The 25,605-nt window shown below is 43.1% G+C and overlaps 1 protein-coding gene across 5 annotated transcripts in view; it reads left to right on the top strand.

Moving 5' to 3' along the window:
• LOC132821808 (phospholipase D1-like) overlaps nucleotides 1–25,605 on the top strand; it is a 158,037-nt gene that overhangs the window by 87,537 nt on the left and 44,895 nt on the right. For 4 of the 5 annotated variants that reach the window (XM_060834619.1, XM_060834620.1, XM_060834622.1 and 1 more), the window contains exons 7-16: nucleotides 1,765–1,823; nucleotides 5,061–5,153; nucleotides 6,290–6,442; nucleotides 8,903–9,052; nucleotides 9,430–9,513; nucleotides 10,430–10,511; nucleotides 11,071–11,181; nucleotides 11,937–12,143; nucleotides 13,668–13,887; nucleotides 17,323–17,433. In XM_060834619.1, the coding sequence (XP_060690602.1) occupies nucleotides 1,765–1,823; nucleotides 5,061–5,153; nucleotides 6,290–6,442; nucleotides 8,903–9,052; nucleotides 9,430–9,513; nucleotides 10,430–10,511; nucleotides 11,071–11,181; nucleotides 11,937–12,143; nucleotides 13,668–13,887; nucleotides 17,323–17,433 (1,270 nt within the window). The remainder of the gene's footprint in view (nucleotides 1–1,764; nucleotides 1,824–5,060; nucleotides 5,154–6,289; nucleotides 6,443–8,902; nucleotides 9,053–9,429; nucleotides 9,514–10,429; nucleotides 10,512–11,070; nucleotides 11,182–11,936; nucleotides 12,144–13,667; nucleotides 13,888–17,322; nucleotides 17,434–25,605) is intronic. The other variant, XM_060834624.1, reaches the window with a different exon arrangement.

A 25,605-nucleotide genomic window follows, 5' to 3' on the forward strand; every position in this document is an offset into this window, starting at 1 on the left:
TGTGAAAGATTAAGTGGTGTTCAAGTTAACCTTGATCATTTAAGAAAAAAGTCACAACGCACAGTTTCAGAATGACTTTGATCCCCTTCCATTTTTGTGAAATATGAGGATGATCAGATCAAGAGAATGTCACAGTAGGAAAGGATTTGGGAATTATGAATGCAGTCATAGCTTTGAGGGTCTTGTGGTGTAGTGGTACTGTCCCTAGTTCTGAGCTAAGTAGCTCCAGGTTCAAGTCTCACCTGCCCCTGGGGCTGTGTGTAATAAAAATTTGGAGCAGGTTGGTCAGAAAATATATGTAATCACAATCTCTTAAAGAGAAAGGCAAGGTGTTGGAAGTCAGTTGAATGCCATCTTGTATAAGTCAGTAAAAATGACTCATCAATGAATGGACACAGTAGTACTTTCATTATTATTTACTGAATTAAGGAAATTACATCATCTAAAGATATGAGGGCGGGGTGAAATTGAATGTAAAGAGGAGTTGAGGGAACAGATCAGTGATCTTATAGAATGAAGGTACAGTCTCATGCATGACTGACTCCTTATCTTACTGTAGGTTTCCTCACTGTGAAATAGAAATCTAATGGCTCAGAGGAACAGGTCCAGGCCATTCGGACCGTCAAACCTATTGCACCATTCAATGGATTTATGGTCTGTAGCTCCCTCCATGCATTTTGGCACCATGTCCCTAATGGGAATATTGCCATGCCACGTAACAATCTGTCCATCTGAGATTTAAAGTACAAAGCAAAATACCGCAGATGCTGGATATCAGAAATAAGAGCAGCAAATGCTAGAGAAACTCAGTAGGTCTGGCAGCATCCATGGAGAGAGAAACCAAGTTAATGTTTTGAGTCCAGTGACCCTTCCCTTCTTTAGTTCTAAAACAAAGAACTGCAGAAGTTCTGAAGAAGGGTCATTAGGACTTGAAATGTTAACTCTGTTTCTCTCTCCAAAGATGCTTTACGTTTTTATTTGAAATTTAACTTGAGCGCCAGAGGAAACTACAGTACTCATGTAGAATAGTTCCATACTTGTCTGAAAATGTGTTTCCTAATCTCACTTCTGGCCTTGATTATAAGATGTGGTTCATTTACCCTCATCCATTGAAATGTTTTCTGTCCAAGTGCTTGCTCAGTCCCTGTTCTGGAAAGTTGACTCAATGTGACCATGTGTGAAAGGGAGATAGCTTTACTCTGGTTACTAGGGTAAAACTGTTGTTGCAGTCTGTGGTGACACACATAGATAAAGGAGTCAGTGTGATGTAGCATCCAGCAAACTATTCTGACCGCCCATCTGTATGACCAATGCTGCTGAGTATACGGTTGGGTGAGAGATGATCCACAAGGTAGCCACATTCTGAAGAGATGAAGAGGGAACGATGTTCAAACATCAGGCTCTCAGACTGTTTACTCAACCAGCTGCCCAGTGATAAGGGTTAGAGTGATTGCCAGAAATTCCTGCTGCTCTTACAGCCCATCACTGAGAAGATTATACAGATTGATACTCTACATTTAGTTGTATTGTGAATGTGTGATCATCAAGTCCTGCAGCAGGATTGAAACCCAGAGCTCTGACCCAGAATAGGGATGGAACCTACTGCACCCCCAAAAGCTTGTGAGAGCTTGCTGTGCGCAGATGAGCTGCTGAGTTGTCTTCATGCAAGGGGGGCTACATTTCACCAGCTGTAACATGTTTCAGGATATTATGAGGTTTTGAGAAATGCTATATAAATGCAATTTACCACTTTTGTTTCTACAGATGGAATTTATTGGTGTCAGTCAGCTCTCATTCATTCATCATCTGGGACCTAAGGGCCTGTAAGTGTGAATCAGCCTGTCTTTCAATTAGCTCTTTCAGCTCTCTGGAAATAAAGCTAATTCAATTCAATTCAAGCTCTGTTACATGTCATGAATCATTATGGAGATTGAGATTATGGCCATTTGGCTTGTTGCGTGTGTGATGGCAACTTGAAATTCCCACTCTCCTTGCTACCTCCCTTGTACAACTTCTCCTATGAGAATGATAACACATTTTTTACTCTGGCATCCCATAAAAATCCTAGCCAGGATGTCACTAAGACTACTACAACGATCACAAAAATCTAGCTGCACAGTTGGAGGCAGGAACTGTTTATTCAACATCAGTGGTAAAGGCAGATGGCAGCCATGTTGAGGACTGCCATAGTCTTGCTTTTGAGAGGGGACAGCTCCTTGAAAGGCCAGCTATGTAGGAGCCAGAAACCACTATGCAGGACAATTGATGACCCAGGGCATGCACCTTGGGTAAGTCCCAGGAAAAAGCAGGTTAAAAATAGCGAAGACATATCAACTGGAATTGGCTTTGACAACTGTCTCTTAACATATACCAGGCCCATATTTCCCCAAAATAAGGCAGATCCCTTAACCCTTAAGGAACACAATGGATCATTAATTGACATCTTGTGTTTTCCCTGTGAATTACATCGCCCGTCCTTGGAAAAATATAAAATGCCCTGAAAGAGTAAAATGAGCCCATTTCCCTGACTGTGTTTTCAAGTTCCCTCCCCATCAGAGTCCATAACGAGTGAAAATCTAACCCTTAACCTCAGTAAGTGTGACCAAGGAACTGTCAAATTGTCATAAAAACCCAACAACTTCCTTCAATCTCCTTTTGGACAGTAAGTGTGCCATCCTTGGCCTATCTGGGCCTACAGGTGACTCCTGACCCACATAAACACAACTGACTCTCTTTTCCAGTGGTCACTCAGTTACCTCAGCAAGGAACTGTAAGGGGAGGTGTTTCAAATCATGGGTGATTTTGATCATGTAGCTAAGAAGGATCAGTAATCAGACTGACAAAGATTTGACATCATTGACAAAATAAACCAAGTAACATGAATTTCTTCTTTACAAAGTGGATCAAGATGTTCTTGGATGGATTGTCGAAAGAAATTGAAGTGATAATACCTTTCAAAAGAGAATGTGGGTAATAACATGACCAGGATTGTCAGGTTTCAGACAGAAAAAATTGCAAGGGAGTTCATCGGATCCTCAACATCAGCCCTGCCATATATCCGTGTTAACTATTATTTTCCAAACATTACACATCTTCAAATAGAGTCTCCCAATGGATGACCGCAAGAATACAGACAGATTTGAGAGTGTGTGTGTGACAGGTTGTGTCTGAGTGGCAGAATGTGTGTGGGGGAGAGAGAGTGAGAGAGGAAGTGTGTGTATGTGAGAGAATGTATGTGTGTGAGAGAGTGTGTGTTTGAGAGGGTGAGAGTATGTCTGTATTTCTGTGTGTGAGAGAGAAAGTATTTGGGGAGAGAATGTGTGCGTGTGAGACAGTGTGAGAGCAAATGTAAGACAGCGAGTATGTGTATGAGAGACATTATATGTTTGCTTGAGTGTGTGTGCAGGAGATAGCGAGAGACTGAGTTAATGTGTGCGTGGGAGATAGTGAGTGTGTGTATGTGAGAGAGAAAGAGTGAATTTGTGTTGGAGAGAGAGTGAATTTGTATGTGTGAGAAAGATTGAAAGTGTGTGACAGCTGATGTGAAACTCAGTGACAGTCAGTGACTTCCTGTGGGTTGTCCAATTGCAGTGAGGGACTGAGACTGCACAGAGGAACAGGGATGATTTGGCTTAGGAAATAGAATCAGATACATAACTTAAGTTGCCAACTCTGATGGAGATACTGGATCACATGCTGTCTGCTCTCCAAGTGCCCCGTCCACACTCCTGCCATTGGCTGACTGACATGTTCATCTGACACCAATCTACCTCCTTGCAGCCAGTCAGACCTGACCGGCTCCTGAATTTTCAGTCGAATAGTTTGTTTTTACCAATCATCAGTAATTTTACAATTAATAATAAAAGCATTCAAAGAAGATTTGCGAGAGACAATTTCCTTTCAATGTCCCAGTTATTTCCCTTTATGTTATTGACTCGGGGAAGTGAGTGGTACTGGCTCTGCCTGTATTTTATTGTCCATTCCTAATTGCTCTTGAACTGAATATCTTGCTGAGTAGCTGACCTATAAGGTCTAACCGGACTAGACAGAGGAGATACGGCAAGGATGTTCCTGATGTCTGGGGAATCCAGAAACAGGGTTCGCACTCTAAAGGTACCAGATAAACCATTTGGGATTGAGACAAGGAGAAATTTCTTCACCCAGAGTATGATGAATCTGTGGAATTCTCTACCACATAAAGTAGTTGAGTCAAAAAGTGTGGCGCTAGAAAAGCACAGCCAGTCAGGCAGCATCCAAGGAGCAGGAGAGTCGACGTTTAGTCATAAGCCCTTCATCAGGAATGTGGCCATTACATTGTATCATTTCAAGAAGGAGTTAAACATAGCACTTGGGGCTAAAGAGATCAAAGGATATGGGAACAAGACGAAACAGGCTATTGAGTTAATCCTAATGAATGGCCTATTTCTGCCCCTTTTTACTATGTCTATGATTCTTTGTCTGGACTCACATGTGGAGCCAGTCTGGACAAAGATGGCAGATTTCTTTCCCTAAACAGCATTACTGAACCAAATTGGTTTTTATGACAATTGACTGTGGTTACATGTTTATTTTAACAATTGACTAGCTTTTAATTCCACATTTGGATTGAATTTAAAACTTCACCATCTGTCATGGTGGGATTTGAACCGAATTTCCCAGAGCATTAGCCTGGGATTGTCCCTCGTCTTTATTTTCAACTGTGACATGGAGATTCATTTCCAATAGCTTGCGACTCCTGAGCAATCTTAAGTGACCAGAAGGGAAACAATCTCCTGTCACTAGCTCACAGCGAGTAATTGGAAAAGCCAATCAAATGTTTGATGAATAGATCCTTATTAACCAAAGGGATGAGAGGTTATCACTTGTAGATGAGAATAAATGGTCTGATTGAATGTTGGAGCACGCTCGACGGGCTGAATGACCTACCCTAATCTTCATTCAAAATTCATCACATCACTCATATTCTAAAAATAGAAATTGACCCTCTCTTGTTGTGTTAGAGATGTTCCCACATTTGTGGTCATCGTTAGAGATTAATTAGAGTTCCTTCTTGTTTACAGGGAAGGTTTTGTAATGAAACGTTCAGGGGGCCACAGGATTCCAGGCCTTAATTGTTGTGGGAGAAGTCAAATCTGTTATCGTTGGTCCAAGAGGTAAGTAACATGAGCATTTGTTAGGCTTTCTGTTAATCAGTGTGTCATCCATGGAGAGAAAGGCACTGATCATGACAGCAATTTTAAACAATGATCTGGAGCCAACACTCAGTAGTTCAACCAACAACACATCTTGCATTTACAGTAAAAATGTCCCAAAGCCCTTCATAGAAGTGATTATCAAACAAAACCAGACTACGATAAGCCACTACACCCTCAGTTGCAGTGTTAGGTCTGAAGGTGGAAGAGGCACGAGGAGGTGAAGATGCAAGGAATTCCAGAGTTTTGGCCTCAGGAATCTGAAGGCAGTGGTACAGCATTTCAAATCAGGGATGTGTATGAAGTCAGAAAAGGAAGAGAACAGAGAACTCAGCGAAGTTTAAGACTGGAAGAGGCTGCACCGCAGTTTGTAACCATGCATGAAAATTCTAATGTTGAAGTGTTTAGATTAGATTAGACTACTTACAGTGTGGAAACAGGCCCTTTGGCCCAACAAGTCCACACCGACCCGCTGAAGCGTAACCTACCCATGCCCCTACATTTACCCCCCACCTAACACTACAGGCAATTTAGCATGTCCAATTCACCTGGCCTGCACATCTTTGTGACTATGGGAGGAAACCGGAGGAAACCCACACAGACACAGGGAGAACGTGCAAACTCCACACAGTCAGTCGCCTGATGCTGGAATTGAACCCAGATCTCTGGCGCTGTGAGGCAGCAGTGCTAACCATTGTGCCACCATGCTGCCCACTATTGCTGGAGGCCTTTAGGTCAAAGACCACAGGGAGTGTTAGGTGAATGGGATTTGATGCAAGTTAAGAGATGGGTGACAGTGAAGTCAAACAAATCTGGAAGGTTGGGGGGAGTTGGCCAGGAGCACACTGAAATAGATGAAGGTAGAGGTAGCAAAGAGGTAGATGTAGGTTTCATGAGCAGCTGGTCTGAGGCAGGAGAGTGTGCGTCACAGGTATCATAGTGAGCTCCTTACTCTCTATGCAAGATGTTGTTGCATTCTCCTATGAGGTCTGTCTCAATCATTTCATTTCAAAGCTATTGAAGCTGCATGCTCCCCAGGACATGCAGGAGTTAGTGGTGTCCGATCTAAACACTATTTCTATACTTTGCCTCCTCAGGTGGCTGGTAGTGAAAGATTCCTTCCTCTTGTACATGAAGCCAGACTCAGGAGCAATTGCCTTTGTTCTGCTCGTGGACAAAGAGTTCAGCATCAAATTGGGAGCCAAGGACACTGAGACTAAGTATGGTATCAGAATCGACAATCTATCCAGGTATGGCACAAGCTATCTTCATTTCATTACATCAAAGATGGTCATGGCTCAGAGGGGAGTAGCCTTGGTTTGGAGTTGGAAAGGTAGTGGGCTGAAATCCCACTCAATTTGAGCATCTGCAGTAAGCTACATACTGTGGTGTGCTGTCCAGTTGGAAGGGCCGTCTTGTGGATGGGTTGATAAACTGAGTCCCGTTATCTTCTCTGCTGATAGTGGATTGTCTGTGATCACAAACCCAAAAATAGCAGGGGAAGCTCTCCCTGTGTCCTGGGCCAACATCACTACATCCTGTTATTATCACACTGCTCTTGGTGAGGACCTGTGTATAAGCCTTGATTGCCTTATTACATAAAAGGCAGCATTGAGAGTGTGACACTGGAAAAGCACAGCAGACCAGGCAGCATCCAAGGAGCAGGAGAATCGACATTTCAATTTGGCACCACCCTGCTGACCTGTCCGTCGTCTTTCCCATCTATCTGCTCCAAGCTCCTCTCCGACCTATCACCTTCTTCCTAACTTCATCTACCTATTGCATTCTCAGCTACACCTCTCCCACCCCCACCCCTCCCCCGACCTCCCATTTAACTCTCAGCCCCTTGGTCCACAAGCCTTATTCCTGATGAAAAGATTATGCCTGAAACATCAATTTTCCTCCTCCCTGTGCTTTTGCAGCACCACACTCTCGACTCTGCTCTCCAGAAAGGTAGTATTGTGGGAGTGCAGCAAAGGTTCGCCAGCCTGGTTCGGTGCAGGCCAAGGTCGGTTCATTCATTCTAGTCAACAGGTTGAGTATCAAACTGCAAATCCTTCCAGTAGATCCAATGGCAGCCAGTAAGACTGGGAGAAATTCCCAGTCATCTGTGTAATGGAAGAAACTGGAGATTCTGCTATCTCTGTCCATAGCTTCAAGCTACAACATGCAGCTGAAACTTAACCACAATCCACCCCCAGCCAGTATCTCCTTGCATGGCGTGCTGGCAAACTGTGTTTGGTAATGTTCCCGTGAATTGCTTGGGATGCTTTACTATATTAAATGGTGCTGTATGAATGCAGCAAGTTGTTGTTGTGGTCGGCTTTCATGAAACGCCGGACGAAGCCCAGGTGGAATACTGTGATGTGCTTGGGGCACTGCATTTAAATCTCTGAAGAACTAAAGGTTATTGTGTTGAAATCAACCTTTGGAAATCACTTCCAGAGATTCACCCAAGGACTCGCTATCAGCCACATGGAATCTCAGCAGAATATGTAGCCAGCACGCCCTAAAGTAATAATGACACAAAAGTGATTAACATGAGCAATCCTCCAAATCTTCCCTCATTAATCTACAAGGAATTTCTATTGAGCATTCCAGAGAGATAACTGGCTGAAAGCTGATATCTACCAGTGTCAGCCTGACTTGTGCTGTTTGGTATTATGGTTTGGTTCCCAAGGTAATGTCCAGTTACAGATGCGCCATACAAATATTGACAGGAGCAAAGTCAATCGTAACACAGAACTGTATAAATTTACAATTGCATCAAGGTCGAATGTGGCAGATTAATTCCAAAAATCAAAAATGTAATCAACAATTAATCGACATTTGGTTACCTGGAAAGGGTTGTACGGATAGAAACAAGACCAGGAAATGTTTCTAAGAGGTTGTTCGTTGCTTTTTATTGAATCCAGGAAGAATTAACCATAAATTTTGCTGTAACTGAGAAACCATTATGTACAGAGAGCAATTCATATCATTGAGACTGCCTCATTAACCCAATTCAGCAGAATTTTATTCAGAGAATTTTAATGCCCAATTCGAAAGAATGGGCTGTACTTGAGATAATTGGAGGTAAACAATAATTGGCCTCTCTGGTTTCCTTTAGCCCAGTGGTTAAGAATTTCAGCACTGTGGGAAAAACTGAAGGATCAAGGATTACAGTAAAAGATTAAAGCTGACATACTCAAAACAGAACCAAGAGTAGTCTGCGTGGTTGGAGGGTCAGTGCTGAGGGAGTTCCAGACTGTCAGAGGGCTAGTACTGAGGGAGGTCTGCATAAATGGAGGGTAAATACTGAGGGAGTGCTGCACTGTTAGCGAGTCAGGACTGAGTGATTGCTGCACAGTTGGAGGGTCAGTTCTGATGGACTGTTGCACTGTCAGAGAATCAACATCGAAGGAGTGCGCACTGTTGGAAAGTCAGTACTGAGGTAGTGCCACACTGTTGAAGGATCAGTACAGACAGAGTGCTGCACTGTCAGAGGGTCAGTACAGAGAGAGTGCTGCACTTCAGAGGGTCAGTACAGAGGGAGTGTCACACTGTCGGATGGTCAGTACTCAGGGAATGCTGCACTGTTGGAGGGTCAGTACTGAGGGAGTGTTGCACTGTTGGAGGGTCAGTGCTGAGAGAGAGCCACACTATTGGAATGTCAGTATTGTCAGACAATGAAACATTGATTGAATGATGTTCCTTTTGTTCCAATTCAGGACTTTGATCATCAAATGCAACAATTACCGTCACGCTCGCTGGTGGGGTCAAGAGCTTGAGGAATTAATACATAAACATGCCAAAATTTTCCTTGAGGACCAGCGTTTCAAATCTTTCGGACCTGTGCATGAAAATACGCTGTGCAAATGGTAACCAGTCAGACAGCATCGGACAGGAAGATATATATTTAGATTCCTAAAATTGGTTGTGATGGAATGTATCAGCACAGCAAGAGTCCATTAGACATAAAGAGGGAGATCACGATAGGCTGATCAACCAATATTCCTTTCTGCCTAACCTTCACCTTTACACTCCTCCATCCAGCACCCCTCCCTCTTGCAGTCTCAGCCTCAGACCTCTCCACCCTTGGCTCTGCTTCTCTCCCTGCCCTGCAAGCTCCCTAACCTTTACCTCTCCCCAGGCTACTGACTGTCCCACCAGCCCATCTTACTGTGTTTAAAGTCTGAGAGATGAAGAGATGCTTCCCAGATGAATACTTTTTAACTTGTGTTCACTTTATTCATAGGTATGTAAATGCTAAGGGATACTTTGAAGATTTGGCAGATGCTTTGGAAGATGCAAAGGAGGAAATATTCATCACAGATTGGTGGTACGTAGAGCATTGCATTGATCCATCAAGACGTGATGTTGATGATTAAATTATCTTTCCCCTTTTAACTTTGGGTTTTGACAATGCACCGAAGACTGGTTCAGTTTGTATTGGTGCACATTGTTAGAAAGCAACAGAGAAATAAAACTTAGACATGGTTGCAAACATGGCAGGTTCAGGAGCAGGAAGTCTTCCTTTGTACCTCATGCGCTAATGAGGACAACTTTAAACCTTCATAGACCAAACTTGTTCGCCAGACCACATAAGAATTCGGAGCATTAATGGGCCATTTAGACCCTCAAGCATGGTCTGCCACTCAATAAGATCATGGTTTGTCTGATTGTGGCCTCAAGTGCTCAATCCTTTGATTTGGTTCATTCTGAAACATTGACTAACATCTGTCTTGAAGGTATGTAACTACTGAGTATCCACAGCTCTGGGATAGAGAATTCCAAAGCTGCACAACCCACTGAGAAAAGAAACACCTCCTCCAATTCCAACATGCTGACCCCTGAACATGACCCCTGATCCCTAGTCTCGACTCTCGATCGTGGGTGAAACAGCTTTTCAACATTGATTCTGCTAAATGTGGAACAGTTTCTTAATTACCTTCATATGTGACTTGGTGTCTAATTTTGGGTGGTAAGCATTCCAAGTGAAATGCCTTTGTCCATATTTGTTAAGAGCACTCTAAGTGTATTTGTTGTTCTTCTGGATGTTGGCAGAGGGCAGGATTGAGTCTGACAACAAATGTCCTTCGCTGTCAACATTGCCCAGTGATAGTGATGTCCCAAAGCCCTGCCAACATCCAGTGGGTTGGTCCTATAGGAGTGATCGTTTCAGACCTGAAATGGAATTCTGGTTCTGAAAAAAAATTTTTAAACACTCTTCTGCTCTTTGACATGTGGGATCCCAGGCTGAGTCCAGAAATCTTTCTCAAGAGGCCGGTGGTGGAAGGGAATTATTGGAGGCTGGACTACGTACTCAAACGCAAAGCTGTGAGTTCTTCTCCAATGTGTCTGTACCTGTGGCTCTTATACAGCAAGTCCACATGCATTGCTTGAGGTTTAGATTGCCTTTGTCATGCTAATGGCTCAGAAAGGGTGGCTTGCTTACTCTCTGTTACCCTCTCCCTTCCCCAACTGTCCAGTGTCAGGATAATGCCCATAATGGCATATAGGTTCTGTAGCCACAACCTTCTCTCCTGAGTGTCAGTCATAACCATTTAGTCAAGAGGTCACATACCCAAACCCAACACCAGAGACTTGAGTCTCCAATCCAGGATCACACTCTTGACACCAGCACTGAGAGTGTGCTGCAATGTCACAGGAGCCATTTTTCAGATGTGACATTAAACCAAAGTTCCCTCTGCCTTCTCAGGTGGATGTGAAAGATCCCGTGGCCACTATTTCAAGGAAGAGCAGTGATATTCTCCTCTGTCTTCTGGGCATTATTTACCTAAACGTGATGTATGATTCCACGTGCACTTTGTGATTATTGTCAATAGTTGAAGTGAGGCTGGTTTGAATTGATTGTTCTCCCTCCCTGTCACGGCAGCAACAAGGAGTGAAGATTTTTGTGATTCTCTACAAAGAGGTGGAGCTTGCACTAGGCATCAACAGTGAATATAGCAAGCGGACACTAATGCGCCTTCATCCCAACATTAAGGTGTGTTCCCTTTAACTTGTAATGAGAAACAAGATCTTATAAATGTTGGTGTCTGAAATGAAATCACAATATATTTCAGATGATTTCTAGTATGAAGCAGACCATTCAGTCTGTTTGGTCCCTATTGTTGTACCTTCTCCATACAAGACTCTTCTCACCCAAGTTCTCTCACCCAACCTGTAAATCCTTCAATTTGTTTTTCCTTGTGCATTTACCTAGATTCACACTTAAATGTATCTTAGCCTCAACTGTTTCCTGTTCCAGTATTCCACATTGCCACCACTCTGGATAAAGACATTTCTCCTGAATTTCCAGTTGGAATCATCAGTGACTGTCTTATGTCCATGGCTCCTTGCACTGCTCTACTTCCGTCATGAAACATTTTCCCTATGTTTATCTGATCTATCCTGATCTTCTATAATGTGACCCCTCAGTCTTCATCTCTCTAGTAAAAAGAACTCTAACCTGTTCAATCTTTCCTGCTGGTTATAACCTGTCAGTCCAGGTCTCACCATCTGACTGTTACACAGTGCCTCTGTAACTTTCCAATCCATTCCAAACCCACAACCTCTGGAAGCACTGCACATTAATGACGTTCCGAATGTGCTTTGGCGAAGTCCTGGCAATGTGCTTCTGCATGTGAAGCTTCCAAACATTCCAATTATTTCCCAGACTTGGTAAATGTTGACCATTTTGCCAATTGAGATAATGACTGACTGACTGCTGCTCTGTGCTATGGGCTCTTCCTTTGTCAGGTGATGAGACACCCAGACCATGTCTCCTCCACTGTGTACCTGTGGGCACACCATGAGAAGATCGTTGTCATTGACCAGTCGGTTGCGTTCGTTGGTGGCATTGACTTGGCATACGGGAGGTGGGACGATGATAAGCATCGGCTGACCGATGTGGGCAGTGTCTCACGGAATGTCTGCTCTCAATCCATTGCATCCAACAACCAAACGGTAAGAACAGGGACATGTTTTCTTTCATTTTTGCAGACGCGGCACCATGTGGTGTGTTTGTGTGTGTTCGCACATGTGAACCAATGCCTGAGACTGTTCGTTTATGTCAGTGTTCATTTGTGATTATGTGTGTGCCTGTGTGTGTGTGGATGTATATGCACATGTGCTTGCATGTATGTGTATGCGCCTGAGCGTGTGTTCCTGTGTGTGTGTGTCTGTCTGTCCGTCTGTATATGCGTGTGTGTGTGGGTTTTTACGACTGGGTGAGGATGGGTAAATCAACTCCTCTCTTTTTAATTTTCATAATAGGACACAGCAAAGATTTTAAATACATTTTGCTTGCAGCGGTATTACGTTTTGATTAAAATATAGCTTGCCAGTTCAAAATGAGACATTTATAACGTTTTCTTGAGTGAATTAAATTACTTGCGAAAACCATTCAAATGAATGAAACACAGCATCAAACACATGCAAGCATACTGGTATAAAGGTTGTGATAGGGAGAATGTCTGATACAAAAAGGAAAATCAAGAATTAGCAGTTTAAAAATGTCCATGAAGTCTTAGATTTAACCTGAGTCCCTGATCATTCAGTTGATAACTTGTATCCTCAGCAGTGACAACATTTTCAAATATTTTTGAGTTCTTGGTGAATGGACATCTCTTCAGATATTTTATCACTGGGCATTGTGTTTGAGAGGCCAAGAGAAACAGTGAGAGGGTGGAGAGAGACTTTCAGTGTGACTGCTACTGATCTACTCTACCTTGCTATGTCCAAAAGCTGCTGTTTGAAATACTGTTCACTTGTGTGTTCCCAGACTGGATGCATTGTTTTCACATGCTGGATCATCCGCAAGTGACGTTCATCACAATATCTGAAACTTCCCAAAAGTTGGGAATCAAACATGAAGTTTCAATATCTTTTCAAAACAATGTTAATTTTAGCTCAGATTTGATTTTTATGAGCTGGGCTGAAACTGGTCAGGTAACCTCTGCTGCCAAGTTAAGTCAGAGTTGTTTACTTTTTCCAAACCAGTTTAGTCCACAAAATGATGATGAGGATAATGGGAGTTGAACAATTATAATCTATTTTACCACTTCTGTAAGTGGTTGTGTCTATATGAGTGAGTGTGCGTACAATATGTGTACATGCACATGCATATGTATACAAGCATGTATGTAAGTGTGTGTGTATAAAACATATGAGCAAATGCACATGTGTTATGTGTTTGTGTGTGCACTCTGTGAAAGTGTACATGTGTGTGGATGAAGATGGCATTGAAATTGGTTTGTAAGTTCACGTATTTGAAGAACACAGATTGGAGGAAGCTACTTGAGATATGGCTGCCATTATCCCCGGAGGCAGAGAGGGAGAGGGAGGACTGGAACTCACCCAATTCTGTGCTTCCTAAAATGTCTATGGAATGAATCTGCCCCATAATGCCTGCTGTCCTTCCTGATCTCAAAGATATTGGTCTTCAAAACTATGACGGCGAACTCAGGGAAACTCTTGTTGCCTTCACAGGCACTCAGTACTGTCACTGGGACCGAGGAAGACCAGACACCCAAAGCGAAGGTGACACTTGAAAAGAGTACAGAGGGAGAGGATGAGGTGGACTCATCCAGGATGAAGGGTATCGGCAAGTCTAGAAAACCCTTCCCCATGCTGAACCTGGTCAGACAACTGCAACGACAGAACTTGGAGCACTGCGACAGTGTGAGTAGCATCGATAGCACAGAGCATGGTAAGTGCTTTAATAGCTGGGTAGGGGCTGTTGGGCTTCACTTATGTCTTACTTTGGCATGGGAGCATCACCAATACAGAGGACATTTGTTTCGAATCTCCAAATGGTCTTGAGAAGGTGATGGGCAGATGCCTTCATGATCCACTGCAGCCCAGCTATAGTGATGGCACACCCATGGTACTGCCCGCTCACAAATGCCATGACTTGGACACAGCAGCATTGAAAGAACGGACAAGGCGTGAAGGGATCTTGGTGATTCTGATCTTCATGTAATCCTGCTGGCCCTTCTTCTCAGTGCTGTGAAGACAATGGCTGCAGGAGGGTCCAACCAGATCATATGAGCATCATGTATACCTGGTGGAATGCACTGTATCAGGCTGCATGACATTGACTTCACCACCTGCTACCCAGGCTTAATGAAATGGAATGGTTGTTGCTAACTAACCCATTCACTAGCTGCTAGTTAACAAGTATTAACCCTGGGCTGAGCCATATTTGAAAATGACTAGGCATCGTTTGATGTGAGGGGCAAACAGGATTTGGTCCAATTGGTGGCATAGGGGCAAATGCCACAGACTATTCTGAAACACTTGTCAATGCAAAAAGAATCATGATGAAAAGATATCAAGGTGAGAAATACAAGTGTTTTGTGAACAGCAATGACTTATTCTGGTAGAACTGCAGAAATCAAGACAGGGAACAATGGAGTGAATCTTGCCAGTAGCTGTGACATGAGTTTTGGGGATACAGGGCATTGAAGGTAATGCAGGGCCTTTTGCTTGCCAAGGCTGAGGGTCAAGGTCATGACTCAATGACCTTTGGCTCAAGTATCTTCTGACTGGCTGTAATCTTTGTCAAATCAGACTGTGGATCACCATTCAGCGATAGGGGAAGCCAAGTCTTAATTCCAAGCTATGATAAACAATTGACTAAATAATTACCGTTTTACCCCCCATCTGATTTCCCTGCACGTGCAACCTTGACTTTGGGTGGCTCAAATCAGGCGAGCTTATAACAACACAGATTACCCACACAAGAGCAATGATGTCTGAAAATATAAATTAACTCACCAACAATCAATATATTGTCTACAAAAGAGGTAGCAGCAGATCCTCAGGTTTTATGTGCTTCTGGAGTTGATTTAAATGCCTTTCTAATTGCAGACAAGCAAACAAATCAGGACCTCGAGCCTGCTCCACCTTTCAGTATTCATGTCACAACTACATCCTCTTATTCTGCAGTGGATTAAATTACATCCTGTTATCACTCCATTTCAGTAGCACCTTGCTTATTCTAAGTCAAACCCCCTTATGCTTAGGACAGTTAATACCTCCTGGGAGGGAATAGACCAAAATGAGCTGAAATTGGGTCTGAATCCTTTGACAGCGGAACACTAGGCAATAGATTCAGGAAAATGGGTCCTCAACAAGACTGAAATCTATCTCTTGGTTTGGTGTGACATGACCTTCAATATACTGATGCCGAGTGTAAGCAATCAGATTGTCAGGTGGGCAAGAAAACACTAATGTGAATCCCACACAATGGAGTTGTGGGAAATTGGACAGTCCCAGTCAGATTCAGGCTCCTTGCTGTGAAACTGACCACTTTGATGGATATGGAACAATCAAAACTTTTGCAAAGGGGAAACACAAATGAATCAGCAAGTTAGTTCAAAAGCAGCAGCTACAAGGACTGGACCTATGCAAGGTCTTTAGCACACTGATCTCCCATGGATCTACTTGTGAAGTGGGTTGTACAGGGCAAGATGTGTAGAGTCCTGCAGCATATTCCATTCACCATCTCTACCAGTATTTGAAATTACTGTCCAATTCATCCCATTTCTTTGTGGATAAGCAAACTTCTGTGGATGCAGGGAATCTGAAATGAAGACAGAGAAGGCTGAAAATATTTGTCACTTCAGGTAGTACCTGGAGAGAGAAGCAGGGGTTAACATTACAGGTCGATAGTCTGGCTCTCTGTGAGTCAGATGAAAACGTAGGAACAGAGTGAGGGCTAGGAAAGTATTACATAGACCTCAATTCACAATCCAATAGAACACAAAGATGTTTGAAGCCCCAACACATGTTCTCTGGTTTGATTCCGTCACCATGTACCTAGTGAAAATTCCAAAGGTATTTGTGAAAATTCAAGCAGTGGAATTCTGCTGAGTCTGAAAAATATTGATTATGTTAAACAACTTTCAATAGGAGATGCTTGCTTTTGGATCAGAGATTCAGGAGTTTACAGAATGGAATGTTTGCCATTTATATTTCATTTTCTTACACCAGGAATTCTCTACAGATGTGATCACTGTTGCTGATGGTCAAGGATGGCAGAGTGATTATTCATCCACCTGTACTCAGTGCCAGCTTTCAAAACACCATTGGTGTGCTGTGTCAACCAACTGATTTGGTCATTAAAGGAAAATAGATCACAGCAAATGGACATTCGGTTTTATATACCTCATTTTCATTTTGGGTTCCAATGCTCAGAGAACTCCTCTAACTTTCTTTGAAATAGTGTCCATTAATTCTCGAACATGAGATGACAGATGAAGACTAAGGTTTCGTCTCATCTGATTAACAGCACCTTGGACAGTGCAGCACTCCCTCAGCACCGCACTGGGAGTGTCAGCTTAGGTTCTGAGCTCACATCTCCAGAGTGGTGCTCAAATCCACACCCTCTGTCTCAGATATTGATCCCTGGCTGACCATCACAAGAAAGTGCTGTGATTTTTAAATCTTTGAAGCAGAATGTCTTGTGGATAACCTACCTATCTGCTCTCCCCTCACGATTTGTTGTAAATACAGTGAGAGTTTTTTTTAACCATCTGCAGGGAATGTGAACCTGATGCTTTATGTAATGTAAGAATTAGGTGTGGATAATGTGGAAATGAAAGAATCATTGAATTTTATTAGCAATTCTGCTATCTACATATATTACAATCACAGCTGTTACCATATGTGGTCTAGTACTAAGCAATTTAGTTATACATTGTTCCACATTCCCCTCAGTGTGTCATGCTGCAACTGAACTCAGTAAGATGGAGACTGAGATTTTATAACATCAGGTCACATGCCACAATATGGTGATGATTTCATGAGCGTGTCTAATACAGTTATATTACATACTAGCTGTGAGACATAACATCATTGGAAACACTCCTGTATTTAATTCCATCATAAAGAAATTGCTTTTTAAACAATATCAAAGGCTAAGGCCTGGTTAAGGACAGCAGCTGCTTTCAACTCATACCAAAGCTCTCCTCATGAGATAAAAAGGGTGGCGTTGAATTTGATCCTTCACAGCAGCTGGGTTTGAGTGGGATGGGGTTTGAGAACTGCCTTTAATGTGGGGTGGGGGCCATCAGGATGGGGTGAGGTAGTGAATTCTGTGAACGCTGCCGCAGACCAGCTGCCCTATGACTCTCTGCAGGTTGGTTTAACTCTTCCAACAGCCAGTGGAACTTAATCAGGGATAGGTTGCCCAACTTGAAGAGATTGTATCACCATGCCAGCAGTCCCAGCCCCTCTCGACCAGAGAACGGTGAGTTGAAATTGCCAACAATACTTTTCCTTTCTTCTCTTGGTCTTCCAGCAGAGCTTTCCTGCTCCCGTTGGAGAGACTGTAACTCTTATCCCCTGCGGGAGCGGTGCTTGGGTGCTTCAGCTTTGGTGTGCAGTAGGGAGCTTCTGCCTCTGTCTGTTGCTGTTGTCAGAGTGGGAGGCAATGAACACACTTGACCTGAACGTGTGATGTGATAAATCACAGGCTTGTCCAACCCTGATCCTTAAAGCCATGGTTCTCTGGGTAGCATCCTTATCTGTGAGGCGGAAAGTCACAGAGTCAAGTCCCGCGACAGGGACCCTGCCCACAGAATCAGGGCTGACCCTGCCAGTGCCGTCCTGAGGGAGCCTAGCACTGTTGGAGGTGCTTGCCTTTCAGGTGAGGCTGCCTGTCCATTCACAACCAAATTGTCCATGAGCCAATTGAAAATAGAGCGGAGTGTTTTCCCCAGTGTCCCATCGCTAATACGTACCTTACGTCAAGCACGACAGAAAGTAGATGATCTGATTGTGATCATATTGCTGTCTGTGTAAGAGTCCAGTGTAGAATGACTCTGAAGCAGTGAACAAGTTGACGCCTAGAGAAATTGCTTTGGTAAAAACCAAAAGAACTGGGAAAGCTGCAGAACAGAAACAAAAACAGAAATTGCTGGAAAAGCTCAGCAGGTCTGGCAGCGTCTGTGGAGATAAATCAGAGTTAGTGGTTCAGGTACAGTGACCCTTCTTCAGAACTTCAGTTAACGTTATCTCTGATTTCTCTCCACAGATACTGCCAGACCTGCTGAGTTTTTCCAGCAATTTTCAATTTGGTTTTGATGTTGACTAAGCAATGAAAGTGGACTCGAGTTGCCAACTGAGCAGCATTGTCCTGGAAACTCTCCAGTGCTGGAAAGCAAAAAGCCCTTATCCAAACGATACCACCTACTGAAAGTGCAGCAGTACAGTACTCCAGTGTACTGGCGAGTCAGCCTGATTTACCCACAGAAATCCTCAACCTTAAATTGAATGTATAGGTTTGTCAGGTTACTTCTTCAGAAATGTAATGGGTTTTCAGTAAACATTATCCAATGTGGTTGGGTTCTGGGAAGCTGGCTGCTATCAGCACAGACAGATACAGACTCAGAGATAGGAGATGACATCAGCATCTGCAAACTATCGCTTGCAAATCAGTTCCAGACTTTGCAGCTGATATACGATCTGAGTACTTTGCATTTATCAGTGAATGTTTTAAGTGGGCACTAAATTAAGATGTCTAATTACATGCATGGTGATGGGACTGAAAATAACATTTAAAAATCCCTAAGTCTATCTACAGATAATCGGGAAACACAGGTCAGTTTCAAGGTGATTATTGATTGATTGATTAATTAAGCTCACACAGTGACTGTCCTCACTCCAGTCACCAACTTTCAGCCTCTATGAAGATGACACCATTCTGGATCACAGCCACTGAGTGAAAGGAAATAGTCTGTAGCAATAATGTACAAATCCAAAGGAAGTCTAGAAAGATTTCCAGAATTGTCACCTGTCCCCAAAGTTTCATTGACTCAACACTGGCCTTCTGTCTTGAACGAGGTCCTCCGCTCACACACCCTTCTCCTTCCCTTTCTTGAAGTGAGTATGTGAAAGAAAGGATTTGAATTGAGAATCATAGAAACACACAGTCCAGAAGAGGACCTTTGACCTATCAGGTCTGTAGCACTAAAACTACTCTTAAAAATGTACACTTTTCAGCACTAGGCCCATAACCTGGGACGTTTCAAGTGCCCATCCAAGTACTTTTTAAAGGTTATCCACCTCAACCAAATCCCAAGCATTACACCCCAGCCACCTATCCACCTCTGGATGAAAAACATTATCCTCAACTCCCCAAAACCTCCTGCTTTTCACCATTCCCCTTCTTATTGGCCCTTTGATGAAAGGGAACAGCTAATTTCTCTTCACCCTGTCCATGCCCGTCATAATCTGAGACACCTTAATCAGACCCCCTTTCAACCTTCTCCGCTCCAAAAAACAACAACTCAAACTTACCCAGCCTCTCTTCATCACTGAAAGGTACCACCCCAGGCCACATCCTGCTGAATCTCCTCTGTGCTCCCTCCAGTGCAATCACATCCTTTCTATATCATGTGGAGACTAAAGGTGCATGCAGTACTCCAGCTGTAAGCTAACCAAAGTCCTTTGCAGCTCCAATGTAATCTCCTTGTTCTTATAATCTATGCCTTAACTGATAAGAAGGCATACGGGACACTTGCCTTTAATTATCTGATTAACCTGACCTGCCACCTTCAGGGACTGGGGGCAAGCCTTCAGCCACACAAACAGCCTTCTATCAATACCTCCATGTGATTCCAGACCCACACTACTGTGATTGACTCTAAACAATTAGGGACGGGCAATGAATGCTCACTAAGGGATGCCCTCGGCCCATGAATGAATTTTAAAAAGTCCAGATAAGTTGTACCCCAGGTTACTGTAGGAGACAGCGAAGATATTACGGGGGCTCTGACCCAAATCTTTAATTTCTCTCTGATGACAGGAGAGGTGCCAGACGATTGGAGACCAGTGAATATGGTTCCACTTTTCAAGAAGTATGATAGGGATAAACCAGGGGCATTTATGGATCAGATTATAGCTCAGTGAGTCTCCCATCAATGATGGGGAACGACTGGAGAAATTCAGAAGGAGAGAATTTGGAGCAGTTGGAGAGATAAGGTTTGATCAGGGATCGTCAGTATGGCTTTTCCAGGAGGATCATGCCGAACAAATTGGTGTGCAACATTTCCATCACAGTGGAAGGTTAGAAGCAAGCTCTTCAAGATTGGAGCTGAGGGAGAAGATGTAGGTAGACAGGGTAGTGAAGAAGGCAAAAGTGAGGACTGCAGATGCTGGAAATCAGAGTCTAGATTAATGTGGTGCTGGAAAAGCACAGCAGGTCAGGCAGCACTCAAGGAGCAGGAAAATCGATGTTTCGGGCAAATGCCCTTTATCAGGAATGAAGGGTAGTGAAGAAGGTGTTTTGGTATGTTTACCTTTATTGGTCAGTGCATTGAGTATCAGAGTTGGGAAGTGATATTGCAGCTGTACAGAACATTGGTTCGGCCACTTTTGGAGTATTGTGTGCATTTCTGATTTCCATCCTATAGAAGGTGTTGGGAAACTAGAAAGATTTACGAGAATGTTGCCAAAGTTGGAGGGTTTGAACTATTGGGAGAGACTGAATAGGCTGGGGCTATTTTCCCTGGAGCATTGGAAGCTGAAGTTTATAAATCATGAGGGACATGGATAGGGTCATTATGCAAGGTCATTTCCCTGGGTAGAGGAGTCCAAAACTAGAGGTCATAGGTTTAAGGTGAGGGGGAAGATATAAAAGGGACCTAAGGAGCAGCATTTCCATGCAGAGGGTGGTGTATGTATGGAATGAGGTGCCAGAGGAAGTGGTGGAGGCTGATACAATTATAATGTTTAAAAGAAATCTGGATGGGTTTGAAAATGTCGGATTTAGAGGGATATGGGACAAGTGCTGGCAAATAGGACTAGATTTATATAGGATATCTGGTCGGCATGGATGATTTGAACCAAAGGGTATGTTTCTGTGCTTTATATCTCTATGACTCTATGTTTGAGGAGTAAATTTAAGAGTTCAGGCTCTAGGTAGCTGCAAGATTAGAGGAATATGATCAAGAGGTGAGATTATGCCTCGGGGTGTTGGGTCCTGTCGGGGTTGTGCCATGTCCAGTAAGTGGCAACAGTTCCATCAACATGAGTGTGTGGCAGGTTCGAGGTTGACAATGTGATTGGAACTTCGGGCCCTTTGCTGGGAAACAACTGCTGTATTGCAGCACTCGCTTTTGACTTTCCAGTGATTAATTGGAGGCAAAGTTTGCTCATTCACCACTGATTCTAGACAAAAACAATGTAAAAAATCAGAGGCAGTGGAAGAGCTGAGGGAGGCATTAGTGGGGAACATAGGAGCAAGAGAAAGCCAATCTACCCATCAAGATGCCCCCATCACTCAGTATAATTATGACTGATCAAATGTTTCAACGCCTTTTACACACTCTATCCTATAACCGTGTGTGCTATTGGTAATTAGATATTTATCATTCTCTTCTTTAAACATACTCAAAGAGTGAGCCTCTATAGCTCAAGGATTCACTAGCCTCTGAAATGGAGCTGGAGGTCCCCCAAGTATATTTGATAACCTACCTTATGTTTTTGAATAATTTGCCAAGAGGCAACTTACAGCCATGACATGGGAGGGTTCGAAAACTAGATCTGAGGGACTTGAGAAAGTGCACCTCATTGGTGAGTACCTGATATGGTCACCCAGTGAGGAATTGTTTGGGATCGAGCCCCTGGTTGGAGCGTCATAGGAACATATGACAGAGGAGCAGGAGTAGACCATTTGGTCCTTCAGGCCTATTCAATCATGACTGATCTGGGTTTGATTCATCTCCATTTTCTTGTCTGCCCCCCACCCTAACCACTGACCCCCTTGTCTATAAAAATCTATTTAACATGATTTTAAATAAATCCAATGGCCCAACCCCCATTACATTCTGGAGATGAGAATTCCACATGACCTTCCAAGAGAAAAGATTTCTCCTCATCTCTGTCTTAAAAGGAAGACCCCTTCTTTTTAAACTGTGTCCCCAGTTTAGTCTTTCCCACAACATGAGCCATCCTCCTGGTGTCCTCTCTGCTCAATCCCTTCAGGATTGTTTGTGCATCAGATCAACTGTCACAGTCTGTACCCTGACAGATACAGGATAGAGGCCTGTTCATCCTCTCCTCAGAGGATTAATCCCCTTGTTCGCTCATTATTCCTGATGCTGAAACAACTCTCGGTTCAAGGTGAAAATGGAATAATCTGGAAACTCTTAAAAGTTGGGCAATTCCAATGGATGGAGTAACCAAAGGTCTCAGGCCCTGTGACGTGGTTGAGGTATCCCACAACCTCTAGTCACCACGGTAACAGGTCTAAGTGAGAATTAATACTTCAGGGCCGAGAAATGATTTAGTAAGAGAAAGCAAAAGAGATGTCAATGTCATGCAAATCTTATCTCAACATCTGTTTATATTACCGTATTTCTTTCCCCAAACTGTTTGTAATGACAGCATTCGTGTTTATTTTGGATCATCATGGCGAGTTTATTTGCATTCTTATTGCAGGCCAAACTTTCTCGGTCTGTCTTCTCATGCATCTGCCAGAGGCCAGACTTGCTTGAATTCTCATGAAAACCCAACCTGTCCAGCTTAGGGCATTTCACAATGCACAACCGACTCCTTTATGAACTTGCCCAGGGTTTTTATCTTTTCACAACTTAGCAGCTTCCTGACAAATCAGATCTGCCTCAGTTTAGAGTTTAGTAATGTGATTCATACCTTTTTTTTGAAATTCATTCTTGGGATGTGGACATCACACCAGACCAGGCCGGTATTTATTGCCCAGAGGGCAATTGAGAGTCAATCACATTGCTATGAATCTGGAGTCACGTGGTTTAAATTAGATTACTTACAGTGTGGAAACAGGCCCTTCGGCCCAACAAGTCCACACCGACCCGCCGAAGCGCAACCCACCCATACCCCTACATTTACCCCTTACCTAACACTACGGACAATTTAGCATGGCCAATTCACCTGACCCGCACATCTTTGGACTGTGGGAGGAAACCGGAGCACCCGGAGGAAACCCACGCAGACACGGGGAGAACGTGCAAACTCCACACAGTCGGGAATTGAACCCGGGTCTCAGGCGCTGTGAGGCAGCAGTGCTAACCACCATGCCGCCCACATGATGAGCAGACCACGTAAGAATAGCAGATTTCCTTCTCTGAAGGGCATTAGTGAACAAGATGGGTTTTTCCTGACAATTGGCAGTGGATTCAGAGTCATCATTGAAATCTTAATATCAGATTTTTTTGAATTCTAATTCCACCATCTGCCATGATAGAACCCAAACCCTGGAGTTTCTGGATTAAAAGTCTGGTGATAGTACCACTGGGCCATTGCATCCCCTGTAAACCACCATTTGGCGATTTATCTCTGGACATTGTCTGACAGTTCTCATCAGATTAATTGTTTTCCTGCTCAGAGCCATTGTTCCATCTGCTTGTCCCACCTCAGGCTGTGCCATTAGCTGTCTGCAATGGGACTTAGAAACTTCTTAAAATCTTTGTCTTTCACTGACCTCTGCATGTCCCAAAGCATCTTAAAACAAATGTAAAATGCTGCAGACAAAGGAAATAAACATGGATAACATCAGAAAAACTCAACAGGTCTGGCAGCATCTGTGGAGAGAGTAACACAGTTAATGTTTCAAGTCCATTATGACTCTCCTTAAGAAAAATTATGTTGTCCAAAAGTCATTGGACCTGAAACATGAACTCTGTTTCTCCCTTCACAGAACCTACCAGATCAGCTGAGTTTCTTTGTTTTCATTTAAGATACCTCCTTTAAGCAGGTTGATATCAAATTAAACTTGGCAGTTGTTGCAGTGAAGCACCTTGGGATATTTTGTTATGCTAAGGGTGCTATATAAATTCAACTTGCTCTGGATGTTATCAGTTAGGTTTAACCTGAAATAAACCTGGTGCCTGATCAGCAAACTTTGCTTAAAACGTTGCATGAAGTTAATTAGTGGAATGGAGGGTCTTTCAATAGTGAGATCAGCGTTACCCTGAACAGAAACAGCTTTGTGAGGTTGTGGATCAATTAATTAAGTTGTTCTTGGAAGAAAAGCTCTATCTAGGCCGGATTTTTGGCTCCCGACACACAGCAGGCTCTGTGTTTCAGCACAAAGCAACCTTGTCACAACGCAACTCAGTCCCAGCTGAAATGTCAGCTTTTAGAATGAAACACATAATACCAGTCAATGGGAGAAGAGGGCAGATATACAGGCCCTTCAGTTTGAGCATGGGACTCTGACATTGCTTTATGACAGATTCTGGAAGACACAGCTGATTCTTTCACACCACAAAGAGGGGCCTGAAAATCAGGCTGTAACCATTCAAACAATAGCACAGTAAGTTGCCACAAATTGAACTTTTAAATCTCATAATGATGTCAGAACATGAAGTTAAGACTTTACCTTGTTTCAACCTGGTCTCTGACTGTCCTGGGAAAGTTTGATGGGGACTGTATAGAGGGAGTTTCGCTCTGTATCTAGTCCCATGCTGAACCTGTCTGGAAATGTTTGATGGGGACAGAGTAGAGGAATCTTTACTGTGTACCTAACCCTGTGCTGTCGCTATCCTGGGAATTTTTGAGTCCTTTATGTAACATATTTAACAGTAAAAGTGTTTTACAGTAGTGATTCTCTTAACAAGGTTTGAGATATATCACATGAAAAGACATTAGGAGAAGAGTAGGCAAAGTGGATGGCTTTTAATAGAAGAGAATGTTAGGGAGGATGTCATAGGCATTGAGACGTCCATAACTCAAGGCAGTGTCACCTCTGGTGGATTGATTTTGATTTGGGTCCAGAGGAGATAGGCGGCACGTAGAGATTTTAAAATTGTCTCTAGTACTAGGATCCAATTTTGATTAGTGTCTGCTTTATTCCTCCTTGTTCACTTTTCTTCTTTTGGGCTTATAGATGGTCAACACAAAAGGAGTTACGTTGTGTGATTATTCCAACTTTGTACTGATGTATTATTCTTTTATCGCAGGGAAGAACCTTTGCAATCTTCATGTTAGTTCACAAACTGAAGAAGTCAGAATTCAAAATGTATTGGTTAAGTTTTAACAGCGTTAAAATGCTGACAAGTCTGGCTGCACTCTCTCACTCACCTTTGTATTTCCCAGCTAGACCACCAGCTCCATGCTTTCAGTTCCTGCATGCCTCTCTCCCTTCCCTCTCTGACATGTCATGCTTTATCCTGCTGCTTTTTGCATTTCTGCTCAGCACAAATGGAATTTAAATACTAATGCATTTAAGTTGAACCCAAATGACTGCAGCACTTGCCAAAGATTGAATTAACCCACACAGGTTTGTAATGGAGTTGAACCAATTGACAGGATGTATTCTTGCTGCTGTTTCAGCCTCCTGTTGGATGGTTCTTGTATCTGCTGAGACAAGGTTGCTTGTGGGTTTCTTTATTCTGTTGCTTTCTTTCATACTTATGCTGACATAATCCATTGGAGCCTG

Source organism: Hemiscyllium ocellatum, chromosome 13, assembly GCF_020745735.1.
Source record: "Hemiscyllium ocellatum isolate sHemOce1 chromosome 13, sHemOce1.pat.X.cur, whole genome shotgun sequence".
NCBI lineage: Eukaryota > Metazoa > Chordata > Chondrichthyes > Orectolobiformes > Hemiscylliidae > Hemiscyllium > Hemiscyllium ocellatum.